We start from the raw sequence: 26619 nt of genomic DNA on the forward strand, positions 1-26619 counted from the left end.
AATCAAATACCTCATGTTTAAGGCAACTCAAGCTCACGTTCAGCACCTTTCCAAAGTGCTCAGGGAACAGCAAAAGCACCGCAACCTCCTCCTCTTCACCCCCAAAACGGCCCAAGTGTCTCGGGCAGCTTCTCAGAAGGGAGGCGGCCAGAGGCCCCGACTGCCTCCTGCTGAAGACATGGTGATGGCGGTGGCTCCCTGGCTCCCAAGGACACAGTGGACGTGCCACAGATGATGGGTCCCTGCGGAACCGGGGACACGGGCTTCGAGGGAGGACGCAGGAGAGCAGCAGCTGCCCGGAGCGCCAGAGCCTGTTCTCTCAGGGCAGGGCTGCAGAGCAAGATGACCGCTGACCACCGCTCGGGCCTCCCAGCCAGCCCTGTGGCTATACGTACCCGAGTCCAGAGCCTTCACCCCGGCACTGCTCCCGACGGCCGCTCCTCTCATTACACTGTCCGGGACTGGGAATGCTAATTCAGATGCCACCTGGGACGGGCTCCCTCCCAGCCCTGAAGGCAGGGACTGGGGTGGCGACAAACAGAGCAGACCCGTGCTGGACATTCTACTCGGTGCCGGGGGATTGTTAATGGGGGGAAGCCATTCAATTTTATGATTTTCCTTGAGCTGACGAGATGGAATTAAGAGGTTCCGGCCTTACTACATAAAAAATGCCACCACGGAGTTCTTTCACTCATTGATATTTTATTTATTTATTTATTTTTGCTTTTTGGGTCACACCCAGCGGTGCACAGGGGTTACTCCTGGCTCTGCACTCAGGAATCACCCCTGTCGGTGCTCAGGGGACCATATGGGATGCTGGGAATCGAACCCGGGTCGGCCGCGTGCAAGGCAAACGCCCTACCTGCTGTGCTATTGCTCCAGCCCCACTCATTGATATTTTAAAAGTAAACTTATCATCTGAGTACAGCTAAATCTTAGAGACGCAAGGTATTTCAATTTCCTCAGAACACATTTACCATGCTAGTTATATAAGTAATACAAATGACACTTGAACCAGATTGCTTCTCCTTAGGGAGTAATAATGAAGCTTATTCCAGGATCAAGTATTTAAAATTACTGGTCTTTTATGAATTTACTCCACGCATGTTTTGTCCTTGTACTTTATTATTCAAGTATCAACTTCACATATGCATCAGTATTTCTCACAAAAATCATCTATTATTTTCTTTGCAAATTTCTGTATATATATATAATATAATCGAACAAACAGGTTCAGTGTAACAGCACATAAGATCAAAAATGATTTTTTAGCAAAATACAATACTATCTACTTTATGAAGATGTATAATAATTAAAGTACAACATTTAACAGAATGTATATATAAATGAATCCAATTTTAATAAAATAAATGCGTATTAGGTATGTGCATTATGGCGGCATGTGCACACAAAATCTTATACACACACATCTCAAACTTAGTTTTTGAAATTACTGAAATTCAGCGGACTACATATGAAAAGGGACTGATTGTGGGGAGTAGCTCAATCACATTTTTTAACGCTAATAGCTTTCACGATGCATATCTACTATAATCACATTAAATTGATAAAGGTAAGAGGCTATTGCAGAACAGTCCAGTTCTGGGCCAGGAGACAGTACAACAGCCACACCCAACCCCAGCCCGAGCATCACTGGGTGACGCTGGAGGCAGCACGGTCTCCTGAGCACTCAGGTGGCACCGGCAGCCCTGGCACCGGGGGGCTGAGCAACACTGCACTGAACTGTGGGCCTGCTTCGGTGTAACCCACAGCCCTGAGTACCGCATGGAAGGTGCCCAAAATTGAATCTTTAAGGAAAATAGGGGCTGGAGCAATAGCACAGCAGGTAGGGCATTTGCCTTGCACGCGGCCGACCTAGGTTCAATTCCCAGCATCCCATATGGTCCCCCGAGCACCATAAAGAGTAATTCTTGAGTGCAGAGCCAGGAGTGCATCACCGCGTGTGACCCAAAAAGCCTCCAAAATTAAAAAATTAAAAAATGAAAATGAAAATAGAATAACTCCATTAGCCATTTCCACTAACTCGACTACACAGCCCCAATCCCGAGTAGCTCTGTCACGGCATTAGTTGAGCTGGTACCCATCACACGGGGACTCAGCCTCTCCTAACCCTGCCGCTCTGGATGACACCACCCACGACTCTGGGCACCGCTGAACTTAATGATAATTTTCATTTTTGTCCTGATCTCAACCATCTCTCCACAGTTCCTAACGACTTCATCTGAAAAGCTTTTCTCTCCAAGTTCCTTCTGTTGATTCCTCCTCCCTGACCGAACCCTTCTAAATCGAGAGGGGACCGGAGACAAGCACAGCAGGTGACATCAGGCAGGCTCGCCCAGCCTGATCTCCCGCCCCACACACGGGTCACCACTCGGTCACCCGAGCTGGCTAGGTACTGCCCCCAAACAAGAGCCACACACGGCCCCCACTAAGACACAGTCCTCTGCAACATGACATCTGCCAACATCCCTAGGCTGGAAGTTCCAAATGGCCCGTATTTCTGGTGTCTCCCAGGATTCACACAGACTAGCATCACAGCTGGAAGCCCCCAGCTACCGCAGACTCAAGGCTTCACATACAAGCGATTTTCTTCAGTATTTCTTCTCTCATAAACCATCTTTCCAGCTGACCAAGTCAGAAATATGAGTGTGGTACTGGACTCCCTTCCACCCCCTCCAAAACCCAACATTCATCACCTTATGACCCGAGTACTTCTTGATTCTTCCTACCACTCTCCGCCTGCCGCGCCCGCAACCCTGACCCGGAGATAATGCTAACGCCTCACTTCCAGCCACTTTCCCGTCCAACGGTCAAAGTGACCTTCGGAACAATACGGGCACAGTGCGGGGATCAGGGCGGACCCTGCTGTTCAACTCAGGCTCGATCCTTACACCACAAAGTCTCCAGAGTGTGACTCAGAACGGCCCTGGCGGGCCCCAGCACTGCTGGCGTGGTCCTGGTGTGCCCCGCTCTGTACAGTTCAAGCAACTCCACATACACAGGTCCTAACCCTCAACTCCATGGGCCAGCTGGCTCGGTACTGCCGGAATGGCACCTCAGTCCCAGTTCCCCATGGGAAACAGTGCCGTCCCCACCCCCCATCAAAAGTAAACTAACCAAGTAGCTTTTAAGCTTTATGTCTTTCATGCTTCCCTTTAGGAAGTACTTTCAAATTTGTGACAACATGCATGTGCTCTTTCTCTAAAGATTCTTATTTCTGGGAAGTAGCACTGTAGCACCATCGCGCCGTTGTTCATTTATTTGCTCAAGTGGGCACCAGTAACATCTCCATTGTGAGACTTGTTACTGTTTTTGGCATATCAAATATGCCACAGGTAGTTTGAAGGCTCTGCTGTGCGGGTGGGATACTCAAGGTAGTTTGTGGGGCTCCCTGAGGGGGACGGAGGAATCGAACCCGGGTCGACCGCGTGCAAGGCAAACACCCTACCCGTTGTGCTATCGCTCCAGTCCGAGGAAAGCAGTAAGAGCTGGAGGCATTTTCTGTGTGGTCCGAACGCCATCTGGCTATGTATGTGAGTTCAGTTTTGCTTCCCCACCCCCACCCCTGTCCTCTGCTGCTGACTTTTCTTCCCAGAGCTCTGCAGTGCTCACGTCTGGCTTTCTTCTTGGCCTACTATCCCTGCGACAACCATTCTCTAGAGTCAGCGCAAGAATCAAAAGATCCTAATAATCTGGGAAACTAACAAAATGATTCCTGTACTCTACCCCCCCAAAAAAAGATTTCTTGAAGTATTTGTGGATGGGGTGGCTCTGAGGCATAATTCAATTTATGAAGCATATCCTGAAGCCTTGGTCTCTGAGACAGTTTCTGGCCTCCCAGATAACTTTTTCTCCAGTCACTGTTTTAACCACTGAAAAACACACTGAGTCAGTGACTCAAACTATCAGCCAACACCAGTGAAGCTCATGCTCACTCTCTCCACTTAATTCAGACACGAATGAGAAGCAGGAGAGAACGGAGCCGGGGATGGGCTATTTCCTCCTCCCACGGGGCTGGCATGGGAAGGACACATTTCCTGGTGGGGTACTCCCGGGACAGTCAAAACAGAATAACTCCACAAGCCATTTCCACTGACTCGACTACAGAGGCCCAGATCCTTAGTATCTCTGCTAGATGCTGAAAGGGTGGGCAGTGGGCAGGGGGAATTGGGATTTCTCTAGCATCTTTCCTATTTTTCTTGGCTCAAAATAAATACTTCAGCTATTGAGAACACAAATGCAAGTATGCTTTGCCTTTTTTGCTTTTTTTTCGGGGGAGGGGGGGTCACACCCAGCGATGCACAGGGGTCACTCCTGGCTCTACACTCAGGAATTACTCCTGGCGGTGCTCGGGGGACCATATGGGATGCTGGGTCGACCGCGTGCAAGGCAAACGCCCTCCCCGCTGTGCTATCGCTCCAGCGCCACAAATGCACGTATGCTTTGGAACTGACCTGCTCTCAACTTGAAATCGCCCCAGGGGTGGGGTGGAGGAATCAGTTTTTAACCATTTCCAATTCTTGTCTATGAAATGAGGGGTTCAATTTTACTTGAGCCTTTAAAGATGCATCTGACTGACAAATACAGAAGAAATACAAATTTTGCATTTCTTCAGCTAGCTGTTATAACTCCTAATTTGATCCTTAGTCATAAATTATTTTCTCAACTTCTTGGCTATACAATCAATCGGAGGTGCAGAGAGACCTTAAAATGATCTGCTTTTATTCCCTGATTTATAGATAAAGTAACAAAAACAGAGACAGTCCAGTACTGAACAGTTTGCAGCATATTCGAAACAGAACCGAAGTATCCTAACTCCTAATCCAGGAGACGGTTTACCACACGCCTAAGCCCTGCACAGAGCAAAAGAATGGAAACGGGTGGAAATGGAGGATGCCGGATAATTCAGCAGTTCATTTCACAAGTGTGGCTGAATGCCTCATAAAAAACTGAAAACTCATTGAAGTGAAACTTTTTTATAAAGATGAAGTATTGAATATTCTCGTTGAGTTTAGCTCTCTGCCCTCAAATGTGGCTAGAACATAAACAGATAAAGACAAAGACTAGATGAGGAAATACAAACATTGCTTTGAAACATGAAGAGCACATGGATAAATGATAACTTGCTTAACAGATGGGAGAAAGGGGTGTTAAAAAGAATGCCCAGAAGCATTTCAATTAGATAAGAAGCCCCAAGGAGCTAAGTAAGAGACTGGAAGCACCAAGTTTCTCTGAAAGTGGGCATGAAAGTGGGAGGAAAAAATAGCTAAAAGCCAGATACTGGTGAAGGGATGGGTATTCGAGCATTGTATAACTGAGATTTAAACCTGAAAACTTTGTAACTTTCCACGGCATTAGTTGACTCAATAAAAAATTAAAAAAAAAATAGCTAAAAGCCAGAATAAGGGGGCTGGAGCAATAGCACAGCGGGTAGGGCGTCTGCCTTGCGAACTGCTGACCCAGGTTCAATTCCCAGCATCCCATATGGTCCCCTGAGCACTGCCAGGGGTAATTCCTGAGTGCAGAGCCAGGAATAACCCTGTGCATTGCTGGGTGTGACCCAAAAAGCAAAAAAAAAAAAGACAGAATAAGAAGTAGCTAGGTCGATCAGCTTAATCAATGCTGAATAAATAGCAGTGCTCCTACATTATTTTTTTTAAAAAAAGAAGTAGCTAGACCTCTGATTCTTTTTATCATTGTAAAGAAAAATGATTGATTACTTTCAAAATACCAGGTCATACTACCTAGTTGAAAATGGAAATGTATTCTCAGAAAATAAATTAATTGAACCCTACTGCAACATTATTTATGATATCAAATACCCAACAAAAGACTAATTCTACTTGTAGTTATATCCCCAAAATAAAAGCATATGCCCATGTAAAAGCCTAAGCATTTGCTCAGAGCAGTTTATTCATAATAACAAAAAAATCTGGACACAACCAAAATGTTCTCATTTGAATAATGTGCACGAAGATGCAGTGGACCCATACATGGGTCTGGCAAATAGAGAACTACATGTTATTGTAAAAATGGAACACTGCAAACCGTAATGCCCAAAAGTAAAGAGAAAGTATGTGGAAAATTGTCTGTCAGGGAGGCAGGGGGAGGGTTGGAAAGGGGGGACACTGGGGAGATCAGTGCACTGGTGGAGGGACGGGTGTTTGAACATTGTATGACTATAACTCAGACATGAAAGCTTGTAACTGTATCTGATGGTGATTCAATAAAATCAAATTTTTAAAAAAAACGAACACTGCACCCATTATATTAAGTGAAAGAAATAAAAGGACCACATGTTATATAGTTTCATTTATATAAAATGTAATTGTGGAGCTTTGGTTGTCTCAACTGGAGTGGACGGGGCAGAAACCCAAAGGGCAGGAGAACTGTTCCAATAAAGCTGTTCCAGATTAATAAATTAAATAAAATGGAAAATAAAGGAGCTGTCAGGTACTTATATAAAGTGAAGGCCAGAATCATCAAATGATAATCGACCATCAAAGAATTCCCAGTCATTTTTTTTTGACAGCCAGTCTAAAGAAGAAGGAAAAGCAGGACTTTGCAGACACTGAAGAAACATCCAACACAGAAACAGCAAAGCAATTTAGAAGAAAGAAAATCAGCATTAATTAAAAAGAAAACTAGCATTTTCCAAGGATTTGAGAAGAACACACCTAATAAAATAAGAACAGGTATTACGAGAAAGAAAAATATTCAGAGAAAAAACAGAATGTTAACTACGGCCAATTCTCAGGGGCTGGCGAGGCGAGGGGAGGTGCCTCTGCGCATGCCCGGCGCAGGCTCCACCCCCAGCCGCCCGCACGGCTCCCGGAGCACTGCCAGGAGTGATCCCCAAGTACAGCGCAGTGTGACCCCCCCCCAAACAAAACACGACAGATTTAAACCCTCAATAGAAGGTTTCAGAAATATAATTCCTGAAAGCTTCAAGAAAACTGAGCTAAAGATCCAGATGGAAACTTGATGGCCAACGAGGGATAGCCAATGATCAAATACGGTATTCACGATTTGGGAAGAAATGAAGCGCTTTTACCGGAGGGGGAAATCCTGTGAAATTATCATGAAACAAAATTTTCTGGAATTAAAGAGCACTTTTTTGCCCTCCAAAATTGAAAAACTGCCCCCCACTCCGACACACACAGAAACCCTGGCAAACAGTCTACAGTCTTCCCTTTAGAACAAGGGAGGGAGGAGGGCCCAGGATGGGGGATGGGTTTCCGGAATGAATGGATCAAGAGCTTCCAGCATTTAAATACTAATAGAACTAAACTACAGTGCATCATTTTAGCACTCTCAGGTAGAGTTTTCATCTAAAGACTTAAAATCAAAATTTGGGGTGCTACTGAAAAAAGGAGGGGCCAGAGCAGCAGTACAGCAGTTAGGGGGCTTGCCTTGTACGGGTTCAATCCCCGGCACCCCATGGGCCCCCCAGCCTGCCAGATGAGATCCCTGAACTCAGATTCAGGAGTAAGCCCCAGCACAACTGGGTGCGACGCCAAAACGAAACAAATAAACCAAAAAATGTGGGGAGCTTTGCAAGAGTCCCCTTGAAGGCAGAGAACAGGTGCACCCTGCCTTAGAATTTCAAGTTACCAATTTAAAGTCAGGTTAAAGTTATCAATTGAAGTCAAGTTATCAATTTAAAGTCAGGAGTCGACAGATACTTGTGAGACCTGTGAATCTCAAAAGGTTACCTCTCTTCTACCATTTTCCAGATGAAACTAGAGGATGTGCTCTACCAAAAGGAAACCAGAACCAACACATATGAAGTCCTAAACTCTAGATTTATGGCTCTGACACAGGAACCGTCGTGGGGTCCCAGGTGGGCAATAGCCCAGGGGAAGCGCTGGTTCGTCCAGTGTCCAGAGAGCGACTCACACAGCTCCCGGGGTAATTTCTCCCCTCAGCGACGAATCTGACAGGTTCTCTACGTGGCTGGATGTACTGAGAGGAGCTTTAAAACTGGAGAGGAGTTTGAAATTGCATATTCATCCTCCAGTAAAGAAATAAAATCACTACGGCCGTGTAGACAAGAGAGGTAATGAAACTAAATTACACGGCTCTTCGGTGGGAAGTATCACGTATTTATAATAAGCACTGTATGTTAATGCGACCAAAACACAGAATTACACTGGGAGGTGGCAAGCAGGAAAGTTTGAGAAGGAATAAGGGAGAAAGTTTTAGCAGGGAGAGAAAAGATTTTATATCAATATAAAAGATCACTTTATGTCAATAGACAATTCAGAAAATTAAGATTGACAATACAGTACCTTAAAGATGTGCATATAATTACTAATTAAATAGTAAAATAATTAACTTAAATTCAAGAAATTTTTATCTGTGGAAAAGAATATGGCAAAGGAGATGCTATTTGTAATAATTAAATCTGTAGCATTAATTTTCTAATTGTATAAAATTTATATTAAACCTTATCACTGTCACTGTCTCACTGTCATCCCATTGCTCATCGATTTGCTCGAGCGGGCACCAGTAACGTCTCAATTGTGAGACTTTTTGGCATACCGAATACACCATGGGTAGCTTGTCAGGCTCTGCAGTGCGGGCGAGACATTCTCGGTAGCTTGCCAGGCTCTTCGAGAGGGACGGAGGAATCGAACCCAGGTCAGCCGTGTGCAAGGCAAACGCCCTACCCGCTGCGCTATCCTCCAGCCCTTATAAACTATATAAATCTCTTATTTGAAAAAGAATTACTTGAATAGTGAGATAGCTGCACATGTGCCAGCCAGTCTGGGTTGCCAGCAGCAAACTACAGTCCACTGCCAGGAGTGACATGCACAGCCCGGGTGGCCCGGACCCAAACCCTGTGTTAAACAAACCACTTCATCTTTCCCCTCACTGGAAGAGAAGGGCCAGAGGGGCAGTCTGGGGGATGCTGGCCTTGCGACCGGCGCCCTAGACGGTGCCCTGGGCCCTGGAAGAGCTGCGTGTGAGTCCCGAACACACGAGGTTCCCCCCCTGCCTGGAAAAGGGGAGGAGAATTGTGCCAAACACGTTTCAGCATGACACAAAATGAAAACCCGGGGCTCCCGGAGCTGATGGGTCAGGGGTCAGGAGACGTGCCTGGTGTGGGCCACCTCCCTCACCCCTGCCCGCGTGCAGCGCTCAGGCATGCGGCCTATCTCTGGCGTGTCCTCGAGGGCTCCGAGGGCCCCACCGAGAGTCGGGGGCCTGCTCCACGTCAGCCTCTGTATTCTGCTCCAAACTAAGACACGTCAGTGAACACTGGGAAAAGCCTCTCCTCCAGAAACTTATATCCCATTCTATAAGCTAAACATAAAATGCCTCTTTGAATAACAGACTTTGCAACGAGACAATAAACGGCTCCAGAAAATAACAGAGAGAAGAACTTCAAGCCGTGTGGTCTTAAGACTGAGCGGTAAGTGGGGACCTAAAATACACAGAACTAAAGAAAGGAAATTCAAGGAAAGGTGAAGAGAAAGCCAATAGTTCTGAGGCAGAAACATTCTTGATGTGATCAAGAGTCTGATAAAACGGGACTGAGAGTCGGGAGACGGGGTGGCTCGGAGCACACAAGCTCTAGAGAAGGCGAAAGCACATTAGCCAGCACTGAGGGGACCGGTGCTGTGTCCCGACCAAGCACCCCACCGTGGGGAGGGCGGGCCCGTAGGCCGATGACTAAGCACTGTGGGCATGCCGGCGACAGGCTGGCTGGAGACGGTACCGAGGAGAACACGGAGAAGACAGTTTCAAACTCTAGTCTCAAGTCCAAACCTCAAGAGCGGGGCAAGAGCCACTTCGTGAAGGGAAAACCAGAAGGACACTCACACTTGTACTGGCTCTGGAAAATGGGGAGGGGGTCACATCGCTGAATGAGCTGCCAGAGATGCCGAAAGACAGGCTCAAACAGGTGGATGGAAGAAAGGCAAGACCCTCCTCAGGGGCGAGACATTGGGGACACTCGGGGGCTGAGTCAGACGCAGGCTGGCACTGCGCAGAAGGGCAGTGCTGCATGTACACAACGGAAGTCACCAGTTTATATATAACATGGGGAGGACATGTGCTCAGGGATCTCTCTGGCAGGCTCAAGGGACCATACGAGGGGCCAGGGATCGAACCTGAGTCAAACAAGTGCAAGGCAAGTGCTTTCCCCACTGTACTATCACTCTGGACCCACGGTTCTTTCTTTATTTTTAATGAGGGAGTAGCACTGCAGCACTGTCATCCCGTTGTTCATCAATTTGCTGGAGCGGGCACCAGTAACGTCTCCATTGTGAGACTTGTTACTCTTTTGGGCATATTGAATACACCACAGGGAGCTTGCCAGGCTCTGCCGTGCAGGCGGGATAGTCTCGGTAGCTTGCCGGGCTCTCCGAGAGAGACGGAGGAATCGAACCCAGGTCAGCCACATGCAAGGCAAATGCCCTAGCCACTGTGCTATCACTCCAGTTCATGTGGGAGTAGAGCATTAATTTACCTTTTCCTTCAGCTGTTCAACACATACTTGTTAAGCATCAGAGCAATGTCCTTGAGAAAATTACACATACATATAGACTATCTCCAGATGGCGATCAATACTCTGCAAACAAAGTGGGCGCTACATGGGTAGGGACCCCTCACTCATTCCTCACAAAATACTGCGATATTCTAGATAAATGAGTAAGGGATGCCAGTTCGAAGGAACAGCACTTGCACAAGAAGTGAAGTGCAGGAGCAGGCATCCTAAATTTCCAACAGGAAGGGATTCGGTGATGAGAAGAGCCGGGGAAGGGTGAGGCCAGTGTTCAGACAGAAGAGCTGCAAGTCAGGGGAGAGCAAGAGGTCCAGTGACAGAAGCTCTGGGAGACAGTGGCGCAGGAAGCGAGGCTGGAAGACAGCGGGCAGAGAGGCAGCAGGGTCTCCGGGATCCACAGCTAGGAGCTGAGACGTGTACGACTGATGGAGAAGCTATTGCAGAGTCTAAGGAAAAAAGCAGAAGTGACCCAGACTGCTGTGCGAACTCAGACTAGGAGGGCCGAGACTGAGGCAGGGAGAGGGGTCAAAATCCCCCAAAGGCTTGGTGGTACCACGAACTCAGACCAGGCATGGGGGTGGCCACCCAAGAAGGTACCCGTCAGGGGGTTCGGGCCAGATGGTGTGGGGCAGAGCCATGAGAGCAAGGCAGTCACTGCGAGATGAGAGATGGGATAAGCAAGTCAAGATTAGGGTTCAGATACGCTGAAGCCATCGACCTACAGACGGTCCTGGACGACCGCCTGAAGAGCTGAGCGAGGGGAGATACGGTCCCGCGTGCTGAAGTGCAGATCACGGAAACGACAGAAAGGGGAAGCCCTCAAGGAAGACCGCAGACAGAATGAGTCATAACACAGCGGGGATGGCATTTCGCCTTGCACGTAGAGGACCTGGGTTCAAGCCCTGGCATCCCACATGGCCCCTGAGCACCACCAGGAGTAACTTCTGAGTGCAGAGCCAGGAATAAAGTCTGTGCATCATCGGGTGTGGCCTGAAAACCAGAAAGATCGAGGGGAAAAAAACAAGGAAACTGTGAGCAGAATGGCTAGAGTAGCATCCCAGGAAGCAAACTGGAAAGAGTTTCACGGGTCAGGAGACACTGCAGAGGGCCGGGCGCTGTCCCAGGTTTGAGGCCTGGCACCACGCATGATCCTCTATGACCCTCTAAGCCCAGGAGTGAGCCCGGAGTGCAGAGCCCGGATGGTTCCTGAGCGCAGCTGGGTGTGACCCCCAAACAAACAACAAACGAAAGAATTCCCAGAGGAGAGAGTGCTGCCGTTCACTGTGTCTCTGAGACAGACAAGACAGATGTGCGTTCCCCGAGGGGGCTCGTAAGACCTGTGACTCAGGATGACAGTGCTCTGAGCTAACACTCCTGACTCAGAGGTCTGCTCGGACTCTCGGCAATCTGCAGCAGTAACCCCGGTCTCCACCAGCGCCGCGGCCCTGGCAGGCGCTCCTGCAGGTGCCCCAGGGGCTGGCGGGGCTGTGCAGGAGAAACAGCTCGAGCAGCTCCTGTGAGGAAGCAGACGGGTGCTCCCAACACCGCCTTGCGAGGGCAGGACAAACTGTGTGAGTTTACATGTTTCTTCCTCCCGTCTTCCATACGGCACTGAAATGTGCAGGGCAGCCGCAGGCCCTGCGATTCATACTTTATTGTTCCAAACATTTCCACTTGGCTTCTACTACTCTTTTTTTAAATTTATTTTGAACTTATCTTTTATTGGATCACTGAGATACACAGTTGCACAACTGTTGATGACTGGGCCTTACTCATGCAGTGTCCCACCACCCGTCCCTCCACCCATGTAACTGCCCACCACCACGGTCCCCGAGCCCCCGCCCTGACCCTCACAACCCGTCCTGAGGGCCACCTGTCCTCCCCCTCTCCCTCCCCCGCCCCTCGGGGCCCCGTGGCTGCAGTACACGCTGGCGCGGTCTCAGGAGCGGCACCGCGGGCAGGTCAGCGCGAAGGGGCCCAGCTCGCCGGGGGCCCAGCTTGGGCGCCCAGGAGGACACGCAAAGGGGGCGCCACATCTGGGCTGGGAGCCAACTCGGCTTCCGCCGTCTCTCGCTTCCGGAGTGGCGAGTCTCTTCTTGCCCCGTGAAGTCAATCTCCTCTGCCTTCTGCCCTACAGAGCGATGACATGATTCCCTCCCTGTCGTTTCTCCTGTTTGGAATGTCTGACGTACACGGGGCAATACACTCAACAGCCTTTTCTTAACTTAAAAAGAAACAAACTTACGAAAGTGTTTCTTAAAGAAAAAAGACACGTCTGTTTGTTTTTTTCAGCATGTTTTGGAGATGAATACTTGCCGCTGTCCATGTCAGAAACCTGCTTCCTTCTGCTGGTGAACGGATTCCGCTACATGCAAGTGCTGTAAATGACCCACTAGCTGAGGCACTGGGCTTGTTTCGGGTTTGAGTGAGATGAGTAAAATGCCTCTAAACTTTTGCTCAAAGTCCTTACAGGAGCCCAGGTTTTCACTTCTCTTGGAGATGGGGCCACTGGGTGATGCACCCTGGAACTGTGCACCCGTAGGAGAGCTCAAAATCCACTCGCACACACACCATTCAGCACCCAAAGTGCCTTATACAGCCTATGGCATTCCTTTCTTTCATTTTTTTCCCACTGAGTCACCGTGAGATGCATCCAAAGCTGTTCAGGATAGGGTCTCGGTCAGACAATGTTCCTTATGTCCTTTCGTATTTTCGACGTGTGGGTCTGCTATGCAGCCACTGACTGGTGTTTCTGGGTCTCCTAGGTTATCTGGGTTATCTGGGTTATCCCAGTGCCCAAGAGACCTCGTGATTCTGGGAGAAATTCTAGCCCCATGCGGCCCACTGAGCGTGCTGAGCCCACGCTATCTCATTCTTAGCACAATAATCAATGATTGTAGTTCACATCTCACTGGTGAGACTAAGCCCAGAGGCCAGGAGACCTGCCGCAACCACCAAGCTTGGCAGGAGAAGATAGGGACACTGGCAAGGGGAAGTGTGCAGCAAGAACAATCGGCCCGCTCGCCGCGCTTCCCCACTGCGCGTGATGTCTGAGAAGTCACCAAATCTACCTGACATCAAGTGACTTGTGACCAAAGATGGCTACTGCCGATTCTTCACTTCAAATTATGATGAGACCAGAAAGATAATACAAGGATTAAGGCACTTGCCTTGCACGCAGCCCGCCTGGGTTTAATCCCCAACACTACTTATGGTCCCCTGAGCACTGCAAGAAGTAGCCTCTGAACACAAATCCAAGACTAGTCCCTGTGTGGCCCAAAATAAATTAATAAAATTGTGACAATGAATACGCTGAAATTCTCTGAAAGTCATTTCAATTTAAAAAAATGTCATTTTATAGGAAGATTGCACTCATTTGTGGAATACAAAGTAACAGAAAGGGAGACTAACACCCAAGGATAGTAGAGATAAGTACCAGGAGGATTACTCCACAGCTTAGAAGCCGGCCTCACATGCTGTGGGGAAGGCAGCTCAGAGAGGGTAGGGAACACCAAGTAAAGGGTGCTGGGAGAGCTTGCTCAGGGTGGGAGATGGGTGCTGAAAGCAGACTACAGACCAAACATGATGGCCACGTAATACCTGTATTGCAACCACAACACCCAAAGGGAGAGAGAGATCAAAAGGGAAAGCGCCTGCCACAGAGGCGAGGGGGGCGGAGAGGGGGAAAAGGAAAGGGGAGGGGTGGGGGAGGGATACCGGGATCACTGGGGGTGGAGAATGGGCACTGGTGGAGGGATGGGTGCTCCATCACTGTATGACTGAAATATAAGCACGGAAGTTTGCAAGTCTGTAACTGTACTCACGGTGATACATTTAAAAAATAAAAAATAGTTTTTGAATGTCATTTTAAAGACAGAACTTCATATAATATTACAAGGGGGTCTTTCTCTTTTCTTGCTTAAATCCTACTTTGCAGAATAAAATATTCAGTGGAATGAAACTGGTTGAAACACGGAACAATTAACATCTCACATTAATAAACGCTTTGTCTCCACCGTGTCTCCCTTTCCTTCTGAAGGGTGCTCAGGAGCCTCCGGGGCTGCCCCTGGTCATCCCTGGGGACCAGGTGGCACCAGAGACCAAACGACTGACACAGGCTGGCTGCTTGCGAGCTGCACGCTTTGAGCCTCTGCTATTCTTGTTACACTTAGCAAATGCCTTATCGGCTGGTTTTCCACCGAAATAGCACTGACTGAAAACTGAATATAGGTGGTTCTTTAAATTTTCATATTTCAGGGCTGGAGCGACAGCACAGCGGGAAGGGCGTTTGCCTTGCACGCGGCGGGCCCAGGTTCAATTCCCAGCATCCCATATGGTGCCCTGAGCAACGCCAGGGGTAATTCCTGAGTGCAGAGCCAGGAGTAACCCCTGTGCATCGCCGGGTGTGACCCAAAAAGCAAAACAAAATTTTTTTTCATATTTCATCTTTAGTAAAAAAAAGTCATGCAGTGAGAGAGAGAGAGGGACAAAGAAGACAAGTGCCTGCCACGGGGGGCAGGCTTGGTGGGGGCGGGAGGGGGGTAAGGGACACTGGGGACACCGGTGGTGGGAAGTGTGCACTGGTGAAGGGATGGGCGTCGGAACACTGACTGGAACCCACCACGAATAACCTTGTAGCTGTGTAACTCACAATGATTCAATTTTAAAATTTTTCTGTCATCCCGTTGCTCATCGATTTGTTCGAGCGGGCACCAGTAACATCTCTCATTGTGAGACCTATTGTTACTGTTTTTGGCATATCGAATAGCCAAAACATAGTAGCTTGCCAGGCTCTGCCATACGGGTGGGATACTCTCAGTAACTTGCCGGGCTCTCCGAGAGGGGCAGAGGAATCAAACAAGGGAGCCGAGTGAAAGGTGAACGCCCTACCTCTGTGCTATCGCTCCAGCCCAATTTTTAAATATTTTTAATTAAAAAATAAAAAGACAAAGCAAAAAAAGTCATGAAACTTTGTATCTTATTTCCCAATACATCAAAATTGTTCAAAATTGTCTAGCACAGGGTTGGAGAGATGGTACAAGGCTCAATGCACTTTTCTTGCACAGACGGATCCCACTCCAATCCACGACAGCACACATACGGTCCCCGAGTACTGCAGAGAGCACGCTGAACAGGGAGCACGGAAGCTACTGAACACCACTGAGTGTGGCAAAAAAAAAACCCTAAGGAAAAAAACTGCTTAGCACAAAAATCTTTTAAATTTGCCTCCAGCAGAAGGACTTAGCAGCCTCCTAGATTTTATTCATTTACTTGTTTCCTTTGGCTGAAGGAAGACGGTAAATGTTTATTAAGGAATATACAATGTTATCACAGCATGTCCAATGCCACCAGAGTGCCAATGTCCCTCCCAAGTCCACTGACCACCCCAGTCTTTCAGCTATTCTCCTCTTTGATAACCTGAGCTCACTGTCAAAGTCTAAAGATTTCTTCATGTTTTTGAACTTTGCTCCCTTTTATATACCACAAAAGTAAGACCATCTCATTTTTTTCTTTATCCCTCTGACTTACTTGCTTAGCAAAATACTCTCCATTTTCATATATACTGTAGCAAAAGGCAACAGATATTTAATATTTTCTAATAGTAAAGTAGTATGCTATTGGGTAGATAGCCCATGTATTTTTTTATTCACTGTGTGTCATTAAGTCCTTGAGTTGTTTTCAAAACTTCAAGTTCTGCATTGAACACAGGTGTGCATATAGCTTTTTGGATGAGTTTTTGTGTGTTCTTCAGATAGGCACCGACCATCTGAAATTTCTTTAAAATTGTGCTTTAGGAAGAATTCTGTCGATAATGTGTGTTTTATCCAAGAAATATTGGCTTTATGTTAGAAAAAAATGTATTATAGATACTGCCTATGTCTCTGCATTAATTAATAAAAAAACTAATAAAAATCGTTATGGATGTAAAAAAAGAACCCACCTGATCAGATACAAAACATTAACTATAAAGGAAACACCAATCACTAGTTAAAAATAAATAAATTTTAAAAAAAAGAAACACTAAGTTATTATTGCAAATATATAAAATCCCATAGCATGCTAGGAGTAAACAAACCTTTCTTCTTTAACATAAATTTGCTTATTATTTTTTTACTCATTGTGAAGTTATAAAGTTTTCATGCTTAGGTCTCAAGGTCCCAGGCGCACAATTTCCCAGCACAGGTGTCATCTCCCGCCCACCCCGCCCACTCCCCCAGCAGTCTGTTTGCCACCTTTCAGCAACACCTCCTGCTCCCAGTGAAGTGCTCCCCCCAGCATAGATGTCCCCCTCCGTGTCCAGCCACCGCAAGTGGCACGTTTTCTACTTACCGAATACCTGTTCCCATGCGAAAGAAACTTTCTTGGTCTACGAGAGGGCCATGAGGAACGCCGTGCTCAAGGCCAAGTGCTGAGAAGGTCGTCCTGCCTTTGAAAGCAGCTCACTGGAAAACGCTCCTTGCAAGACCGGCTCCAAGGCAGCCCTCAGCTGCTGCCATCCTTCAAGCTTTGTATCATTTCTTCAATTTTATTTACTTTGCCTTTTATGGTTTGGGGGGCCACACCTGGTGTTTCTCAGGCCTCGGATCCCTGGCTAAGCACCCGGGATGTCTTCTAGCAGGGCTCAGGAAACCATGTGGGGTGCTGTGGGCCACCCAGAGTTGGCTGCACGCAAGGCAAGCACCCTCCCTACTGGACTATCATTCCAGCCCCATTTTTTCAAATTTAAACGGCACTCTAGTTGACAGAGCATCTTGGTGACATGTTCGTTTCACTGAGCTTTTACACTACATTGCTCCGTTCTCTTCCGGCTCAGTCTCATTTGATAGATTCCCTGTGAATCTCTGAATTTCCTCTCTCCCTCCCCTCCCCCCTCCCTCCCTCTCTCCCTTCTCCCCTTGCTCCAATCTCTGTCTCTCTGTCTCTGTCTCTCTCTCTCTGTTTCTCTCTTCCTTTTCTTTTTGTTTTGGAGCCACACCCCGTAGTGCTCTGCCACACCCTGCTTAGGGGACGTAAGTGATGCTGGCCATCACACCCAGGCTGGCTGCACCATCCTCTGCTTCCTGGACTCTTCCTTTTTGACCTGCGGTTGTCATTCTGTCTGTCTCAGGATTTTGTCCTTTTGAGTCCAGTGTCTTGGAGTTTTCCTGTCTGAGTTGATTTGGCTGGGGCTCTTTGGGCATCTGAGGCCTCAGAAATTCTTACCTATGGTTCCTTTCATATGGATTCTTCACCAAAGTCACCTTCTTGTTCCTCAGGGATTCCAGTGACTCTTTTACTGCTCCCCTTGACTCTTCTCTTCGTTCTCGGGCATGCTGTTCACTCCTTTCAGGCTTTTCCCTACCTTCTATTGTTTTCTAGCGGTTTCTTGCCTCTCATCTTGGGGCATCTCAGTCCTTTCCTGAGCTGTTGTGATTCAGCTGCTCAACATTTCCTGCGTGTTTTACATCACCTCCCTTACTCTTAGTTTCTGTCACTTCTGACTGCAGTTTTCTCATTTCGGTGCTCACCATTTCCTGTGCTTTGCTGACTGCCTGCGCCACTTTCTCTGAGCTCAACAGCATCCTCACCGTGGTCACTAACGTCACTTTCTCAAGATCTGCTGAGCTGGTTGGTGCTGGTTGAGTCTTCCGGCCTGGTGGCCTTTTGTGTATCTTCCCACTGGTTTTGCTGCTCCTGCCGTGCTGAGGGTAACTCCCCATCAGCAGACCCCCCGGGAGGCACTGATAGATCAGGCAGGTGATTGCTTTCCCCTCCCTGCCGGGCTTCCCCCAGTGACAGGAAGTGTGACAGTGAGCAGTATGTAATCCGAGGAGTAGATGGCTGGTGTGTGTCCACACGCCGCAGGAGACGTGCTGCGAGTCCCCTTACTATGGCGGGGGTTGGGCGGGGAGGCTGCCGGGCCTAGAAGGAGGGAGGTGAAACCGACTCCAGATCTGGAAAGACCCTGGAGTTGTCAGTGGGGAGATAACCTCCCCTCGAGGGTTGGAGCAGGAACAAGGCCTCAGGGAGGTGCATCTGGGTCCGCTAAAATGGGGGACAGGGGCGGGCTTGGAGACCACCAGGCACAAGCCAGAAGCAGCAATAATTTTAAGGCCAGTTTTGTCTTTCGTTTTTGTTTCTGGGCCACACCCTGCGATGCTCAGGGACTGCTCCTGGCTCTGTGCTCAGGAATTATTCCTGGTGGTGCTGGGGATTGAACGGGGTAGGTCACGTGCAGGGCAAACATTCTACCTGCTGTACTATCTCTCTGGCCTTAAGATAAAATACTTGTAATCATGTTTTTATTATTATTAATACTTGTAATCAAGTTTCCCTGAATATTTTAAGTACATTAAGCAACAGGTAAAGTGACTAATCACATTTCCATCAGTTCTGCCACCAAAATCTACTTGACAAACATTTTGTTAAAAAATCTGTTTCTGGAATATAAGAATGTGAAGTCTTTTTATTATTACTAATTAATTGGTTACTTTCATAAAGTTGTTCGTGATTTATTACATTCATATTCCAACACTAAGCCCACCACCATGGCGCCTTCCAACCACCATTATTTTTAATTTTCCCAACCACCCCTCAAGCCTGTCCCTATAGCAGGCCGTGTATAATTTATTTTATATTGCTTGTTATAATTCGCTAAAAATGATCGAAAAAATATTACCTTAGAAGAAAGTGTGTGAATACTGTGGTAGCTCACAGGGGAGCACTAAGCCCTTGTAGAAGAGAATACTAACATGTTTTTACGGGTTAAGTCTTGTGTGTTTATGCTTTCTTAATCAAGTTGGTTGCCTTCTACTTTATTTTCCATACAATGTGCTATTCCTGGTTTATCAGTGTGTACAGTCTGAAATGTTGTGGCTGTGGCCTCCAGGAATTCAAAATTTTTGAGTGGGGTGACACAGATGGAGTTAAATTCTTAACTGAATGGTGACTCTGGGTGCCCCGTATGGCTCAGCCTGGCACGAGTCTACAGCTTGCAGATCTCTTTTGAGATTTATTTGTAAGTTTCTGGCTCATGGCTGGTTAATGTGCTTATTCGGCAGCAGAGGCAGTTCATGGCCATGACTGAAAAGAGTTCTGGAAGAATACAGAGAAGAGGGTAGGTAGCCTATTTCTGACTCCATGGGAACTTGGGGGTGTGAAGTCTTTTTTTTTTTTCATTTTTTATTTTATTGAATCACCATGTAAAAAATTAAAATTACAATGCTTTCAGGCTTAAGTCTCAGTTATACAATGCTGAAACAACCATCCCATCTCCAGTGCCCATATTCCACCACCAAAAAAAAACCCAGTATACCTCCCATTTCCCCCCCACCAACTGATAAATTTCACTTTACTTTGGTTACATTCAATATTTCAACAAAAACCTCTCTATTATTGTTAGGAGTTCCCCACTAGAGTCAGATCTGTTGTGAAGAGATATGAGGTCGCGCGGCCACAATAGCGGCCATGTGGTTTTGGATTTCTGTATTTTAGCAACTAAGTCCAGGGAAATTTCTTCCAGATATTGGATCATTGCAAGCTTGTAACTGTCACCTGTGGTCCTCATAATATGGCGGTCACCATGCCCTTCCCCCCGGCTAGGAAAAGGCAAGGGCGAGGGAGAGGGAGAGGGAGAGAGAGAGAGAGAGAGAGAGAGAGAGAGAGAGAGTCCTGGGCAGGCATGGGGCCGCGGCTTAGTTCTCAGTCTGGAGACATTCTGCAAGGAGCTGCCGGTACCAAAAGTAGTTTAGCTGGCCTCTGGAGTCATGCTCGTGCAGCTGCGGAGAGGCCGCACACTTGCAGCCCCGGGATCACATCTCGGCGGCAAGCGGGGCCGGTGCCGCCCACCTTCCCGAGAACAGGGAGTGTGAAGTCTTGTGCATAAGATCCTGCCTACAGAATAGTAGACACAGACAGTACAAAAAAGCTAACTTTTAGAAGCTGTTTTCAAAAGTCAGTACATGAAAAGGGAATCCTAGGGAACGAGCAGATAGTACAGGTGTTAGGGTGCTTGCCGCGCACATGCCAACCCAGGGTTGACTACAACACTGCATATGTCCCCAGAGCAGGCCTAAGCCCTGAGCACAGACCCTGGAGCACTGCCAGGTTTGGCCCGATGCACCCCCCTCCAATATTGTGTTAACATAAAGGTCAGAATGGTTTTTTGTTTGTTTGTTTTTTAATTTTATTGAATCACTGTGAGGTAGTTACAAGCTTTCATGTTTGGGTTACAATCACACAATGATCAAACACCCATCCCTCCACCAGTGCACATTCCCCCCACCAACATCCCCGGTATACGCCCCCTTTCCCACCCTCCCCCTGCCTCCATGGCAGACAGTGTTCCCCATACTCTCTACTTTGGGGCATTATGGCTTGCAGTGCAGACACTGAGAGGTCACCATGCTTGGTCCTTTATCTACCTTCGGCGTGCATGTCCCATCCAATTGGTTCCTCATTTCCATAGTGATCCCTTCTCTACTCCAGCGCGAGCACTGCCAGGTTTGGCCCAAAGCAACCCCTCCCCCCAATATTTGTTAACATAAAGGCCAGGATGGTTTTATAAATGAGTTTCTGTACACTGTTCATCAACGGTTCTACCTCACTGACGCCCTACTGCCTACTCTCATTAACGCTTTTAAAACCCGAGTAAGCGACATCTCACAGCCTATGTCTACTCACCCAGTGGCCTGCTCCACAGATCGTAGCTAATCTCTGAGAAACGAAAGGTGAGCTGCTAAACCGAGACCCCCCAGTCTCCCAGACGGGACTGCTGTGCCCTCGGGAGGGAGGCTGGGCCAGGCGGGCAGCCACATGCACACCGCACGCTGCTGCGATGCCAACACGGCTCGTCTCTGAGGGACACCAAGCCGCAAACATGCCAAGCACATGGGTTTGCAGGCTAAAACTTTGGGGTCTTCTCGGAGTGGGCATGCACCACCTCCGGTCACCCCCACACTTCTGGAAACCACGGCCACAACCACTGACCCAGTCTGACAGACGCTGATGTTTCTAGCCCACGCGGCTGCACATGTGGCCCGGCAACACCTCCAGCTTCCCCGTCCCTGACAGCCAGCAGGAGCACAGCAAGTCAGAGGCGAGAGTAACACAGGAGCCGACTCAACTGCAAACAAGAACAGTGACAGAGAAGGCCGAGGCGGCCACAGCTCCGTAAACTCCAGATAATGACTTAATGACCCACGAGGAGATGCAACAATTTTTACAAAATTTCTTTTGTGGAAAGTACTACGGTACTTTTCATAGTTCTATTTGCCATTTAGCTGTAACGAGCAGAATGAAATAAATTATTTTGTGCCTGCGGAAGGGGCAGGCTTGAGGGGGTGGGTGGGAAAATGGGGGCAGCAGTGGCGAGAAAGTCACTGTGGCGGCAGGACCGGGGTGGAAACACTGATGCACACAACACTCTGGCAACCTCGGTGTTGAAATTAAGTAACTGAGTATACTGGGAACCTTCCAATTAGTTTCCATGATAGAAACAACTTTCTATGTTCATTACAGCACTATTCACAACAGCCAAAATCTGTAAACAACCCAAGTTTCCATTAAGAGAGAACTGAATAAAGAAATGACATTACATATCCACGGGGTAGGCAGGACCTTGACCGCACAACCCGGGTTACAGCCCAGCGGTCCACGTGCCAGCAGTCCCCTGTGAGCACAGAGCCGGGACGAAGGCCTGAGCACCCCTGGGTGTGGCCCAAAATAAAGCAAACCAAAAATCCAACATCGATTAATGATAAATACAACAAAAAAGATCCAACATCTACTAAATACAATAAAAGAAACATCTCAATGTTAAAGACCATATACGACAAACCCACAGTTAAAATCATACTAAGCAGTTCAAATACTGAAAGTTTTTCCTTTCAAATCAGACATAATGCAACGGTGTTCACTCTCACCATTATTATTTAACATAGTACTGGAAGTCTCAGTCACAACATTTAGTCAAGAAAAAGAATTAAAAGGTATTTAAACCTGAAAATAATTAAAACCATCAAGATTTGTATAAAGACATGAAACTATACACAAGACACATAAAATACTCCACACAAAAAATACTGGAAACAATAAAGCCACAAAGCAGATTAAAATCAATATACAAAAGTTTGTTGCATTTCTAAAGGCAAGCAATGAACTAGAAGAGAAAAAAAATCAGCAAAACAATTCCATTAAAAAGAAATCTCGGGGGAGGCACCGGCCCCTCCCACCGCCGAGATGTGATCCCGGGGCAGCACGCGTGTGCGGCCTCTCCGCAGATGCACAAGCGTGAATCCAGACCCAGCAAAACCTCTTTTGGCATGGGCAACTAGTCGCAGAATGTCTCCAGCCTGAGAACTAAGCCTCGGCCCCATGCCCGCCCGGGAGGGGAAAGGTATTTCTCTCTCTCGCCTCTTTCTCTCCGGGGATGAAGGGCGCGGTGTCCGCCATATTAAGACGACCACAGATGGGGTTTTCAAGCCTGCAATGATCCAATATCTAGAAGAAATCTCCCTGGACTTAGTGTTAAAGTACAGAAATTCAAAGGTCTCACAGTAGCGGCCGCGCGACCTTATTTGTCTTCACAGTAGGTCTGAACCTAGTGGGGTACTCCTAACAACAATAGTGAGGTTTTTGTTGAAATATTGAATGTAACCAAAGTAAACAGAATGTAAAATGAAACTTATCAGTCACAAGGTAGGGGGTGGGGGGGCGGGATGGGAGGTGTATTGTGTGGGTTTTTTGGGGTTTTTTTGGTGGTGGTATATGGGCACTGGTGAAGGGATGGTTGTTTCAGCATTGTATAACTGAGACCTAAGCCTGAAAGCATTGTAATCTTCCGCACGGTGATTTAATAAAATAAAATTTTTATTTAAAAAAAAAAAAAGAAATCGCGTACCTAAGAATCAGTTAACAAAGTGAAAGACTTCAACCAAACATTTTAAATCACAACTTTTCAAAGACACAGAAGATGCAAATTAATGTGAAAATACTACATGTTCACAGATTTGGCAGAAATAACATTATTTGAACAAAATCCAATCAAAAGCATCATACAGATTCAATACAATCCCTATAAAAATTATGCTGACATTTTTCAAGACATGGAACAAACCTGTGTGTGCAGAGCCACGTGCCTCCTCCCCAATAACAAGGAACCCAAAGGGGGCGGGAAGGGAGGTATTGTGTCTCCTGACTTAAAAATTTATTTTGGGGTCACACACAACAGTACACAGTGACTCCCAACTCACTGCTCAGGGGTTGCTCCCAGCAGTGCTTGGGGACCATGAGACACTCTGGATCCAGCCTGGGCCTCCCTGATGCAAAGCGTCTGTCCCAGCCCGCTGAGTCCTCTCTCCGGCACAGTCCCCCGACCTCACACACAAAGCTCCAGACAGCAAAGTGGTGAGGTTGTGGAAGGAAAACTGACCTCAGAATGGTGGGTGAGAATTCAGAGCCAAGAGCATTAAATGTGGGAGGAGGCTTTTTTAATGACTGCTGCTTGGAAAATTGATTAGGCACCCACATAAAATTAAAACTATACCACTACCTCACACCATTCATAAAAGCAACTCAAAGTGGATTAATGACTCTGTGAGACCTGATTCCTAAAATACACTGAATGAAACTTAGGCAAAACACTCCATACTGTCTTCAGGTGTGTCATCAGGGATTCACCTCGACTGGCAAGGACACAGAAGTAAAAATAAACAAGATTACAACAAGTGAAAAAAAAAACTTCTACACTGCACATGAAACTACCACAAAGACAAGACCCCCTACTGAGTGGGAGAACATATCTGCACAACACACATCTGAGAAAGCGCTAGTATGCGAGACACAGAAAGCACTCACAAATTCAAAAACAAACAGAAAAAGAACCCCATAAACAGAGAGAGAAACACTGAAGAGATATATCTCCAACAAAGACATACAGATGATCAACAGGAGCATTAAAAAATGGTCAGCATCACTCTGTACACACAACACACACACACACACACAGATATGTGTGTGTGCACGCACACAGTTAAGGAACTTCAACTCAACAAATCTACTTGCCAGGGAGCTATAAAAAGGTCATAGAAAGGTACTGACTGTGTCCTGGTAAAGTCAAGGGGAGCTGTGTAAGGGACTGTTCCAACAGAAAGGGCATCAGGGCCAGGCGGACAAGATAGCTCAAAGGGCTAGTGCGCATGCTTTGCATGTTGGAGACCCAGGTCTGACACCAGATACAACATGGTCCCCCCAACTCCACAGGGAATGACCCCAAGCAATTCGGGAATAGCCCCTGAACACCACCAGGTGTGGTCCAAAAAACAAAAAACAAAACAAGAACAAAAAATCAAAAACATCAAATAGAAAGGGTCTCTTACCCAGACTGGATGTGTGAGAGGAGTGAGGCGTCAAAAAAGGCCTCCTGGAGGCAGGAACATCACCTGAAGGATGAGGAGGCAGCGACAGGGTTAGTTAGGCAGCAGAACGAACAGCAGGAGGCATCAAAACTGAGTCTTGGGGAAGACGACACAACAATTAGGATCGGCTTTGCGTAAGTCTTTTGACACTGCTAGCTCTCATTTTTCTTAATAACTGAAATAAGGTGGTTGTATCAGTGACCTTATCCCCTGACATGCATCAGAATCACCCTGGAGTTCTCTCAGAAATACTGAGCTTCTTTCCTTTTGAAGGGTAACTGCTGCTTTAGAAACCCTAACTATGGGCCCACCTCCCAGAAATGTGGTTCCAATTAGTGAATCGTTGTTTCTTTAAGAGCTTTACTGACATTGCTAATCTATAGCAGGTCTGAGAACAACTGAATGAGATGATGTCTCAAGTCTAAGTCTCAGTCCTTAGGGTACAGTAACACCCGGCGGTGAGCATTTAGACCCCAGAAGAGTTGTCTGTCTGATTCTCAATCCTTAGAGCATGACACATCACTGGGCAAGTACTTATATCACAGTAGATCCCTGAGCACCACTGGGTAAGACCTAAAAACAGAAAGGAAAAAACAAATCCAAGAGCAGACCATTCCAGAAAAACCAGAATCATAGTGGGGAAGGAGTAGGATCCAGGAATCAGGATATTTTCAGTTCCCTGGCTGATTCCTAGGCGTAGCCACGGCTGAAAAACCACTACTTTGGGCCCTTTCAACACTTCTGTAGTTACAGCCAAGGAAGCACAGAGAACATGAAAGGAAGAGAAGCTGGTGGGTTTCTTTCATTTCTATGCTAAATTTCAACGAGAATGAGAATGGAGTGACAAAGGCCACTGAGTCACTTTAAGTAGGGTTGAGCCAAAAACAGTATTGATTTTGGCCATGACCATAATCAGTATTAATATACGACAGGCAGAAAATATTCATTCCAAAGTACACAATTCTAAATTTACAACTCAATCATGTATATCTATGTTTAGATTTTAGAAATGACTGCATGTGTGTTCTCTGAAATATTGTTAGAATATGATCTGCACAGGTTGAAACGAAGATTACATGCCCTACTCCCCAGGCTGCAACCACTCATTAGGCAATGGTAAACCAAATACATAATAACAAGGGGCACTCCAGACCACCTTTTAAATCTGTTGCTAAATTATATTTTCCTGCTTCAAAGCCCACAACGTGTCCACAAGCATGAAGTGAAAAATGTTTGCCCTTGTAAAAGTCTCTAGGCCTTCACCTTGGATTCTGCAGGGAAGTAAGGGCTGCCTTGGAGCGTCCTCCAAAGTTTCGGTGAAAATCGAAACTTTTCACTTTGATTATTTCTTACATCTAGGTCAATAAAGCATTACCCACGTGTTGTTAGAAATCTTAGGGCAAGCTGAACTTCCCAGGGGCCTGGAAATGAGAAACACCGCAGCCAGAGCGCTCGTGTCCTAAAGTGAGCCTGAACGAGAGGGATTCTTCAGGGAAGGGGCATCTGCACCTTGGCACGGCTATGAAATGTCAGGTGATACCTACGGCTAAAAGCCTTGGCTGAGGAGCTCAGAGAGTCTGAAAAACCCAGAGTGTAGCAAGCTCTGAATCGTGATTAACAGAACACCGCTCACATCCCGTTAAAACACTGGCCCCTCTCCCCAGGACGGAAGCAGCCAGGGAAGGACTC

At 47.1% G+C, this 26619-nt stretch overlaps 1 protein-coding gene across 2 annotated transcripts in view; it reads right to left on the reverse strand.

The window, feature by feature from the left end:
* The window catches only part of ANO6 (anoctamin 6), a 199860-nt gene that overhangs the window by 129967 nt on the left and 43274 nt on the right, over positions 1 to 26619 (reverse strand). The window contains exon 2 of one of the 2 annotated variants that reach the window (XM_055142300.1): positions 24892 to 24954. The exons of the other annotated variant lie outside the window; for it this stretch is intronic. Within the exon in view, the coding sequence (XP_054998275.1) occupies positions 24892 to 24954 (63 nt within the window). The remainder of the gene's footprint in view (positions 1 to 24891; positions 24955 to 26619) is intronic. 2 annotated transcript variants of the gene reach the window in all.

The sequence above is a fragment of the Sorex araneus genome, chromosome 6, assembly GCF_027595985.1.
Source record: "Sorex araneus isolate mSorAra2 chromosome 6, mSorAra2.pri, whole genome shotgun sequence".
Classification (NCBI taxonomy): Eukaryota; Metazoa; Chordata; class Mammalia; order Eulipotyphla; family Soricidae; genus Sorex; species Sorex araneus.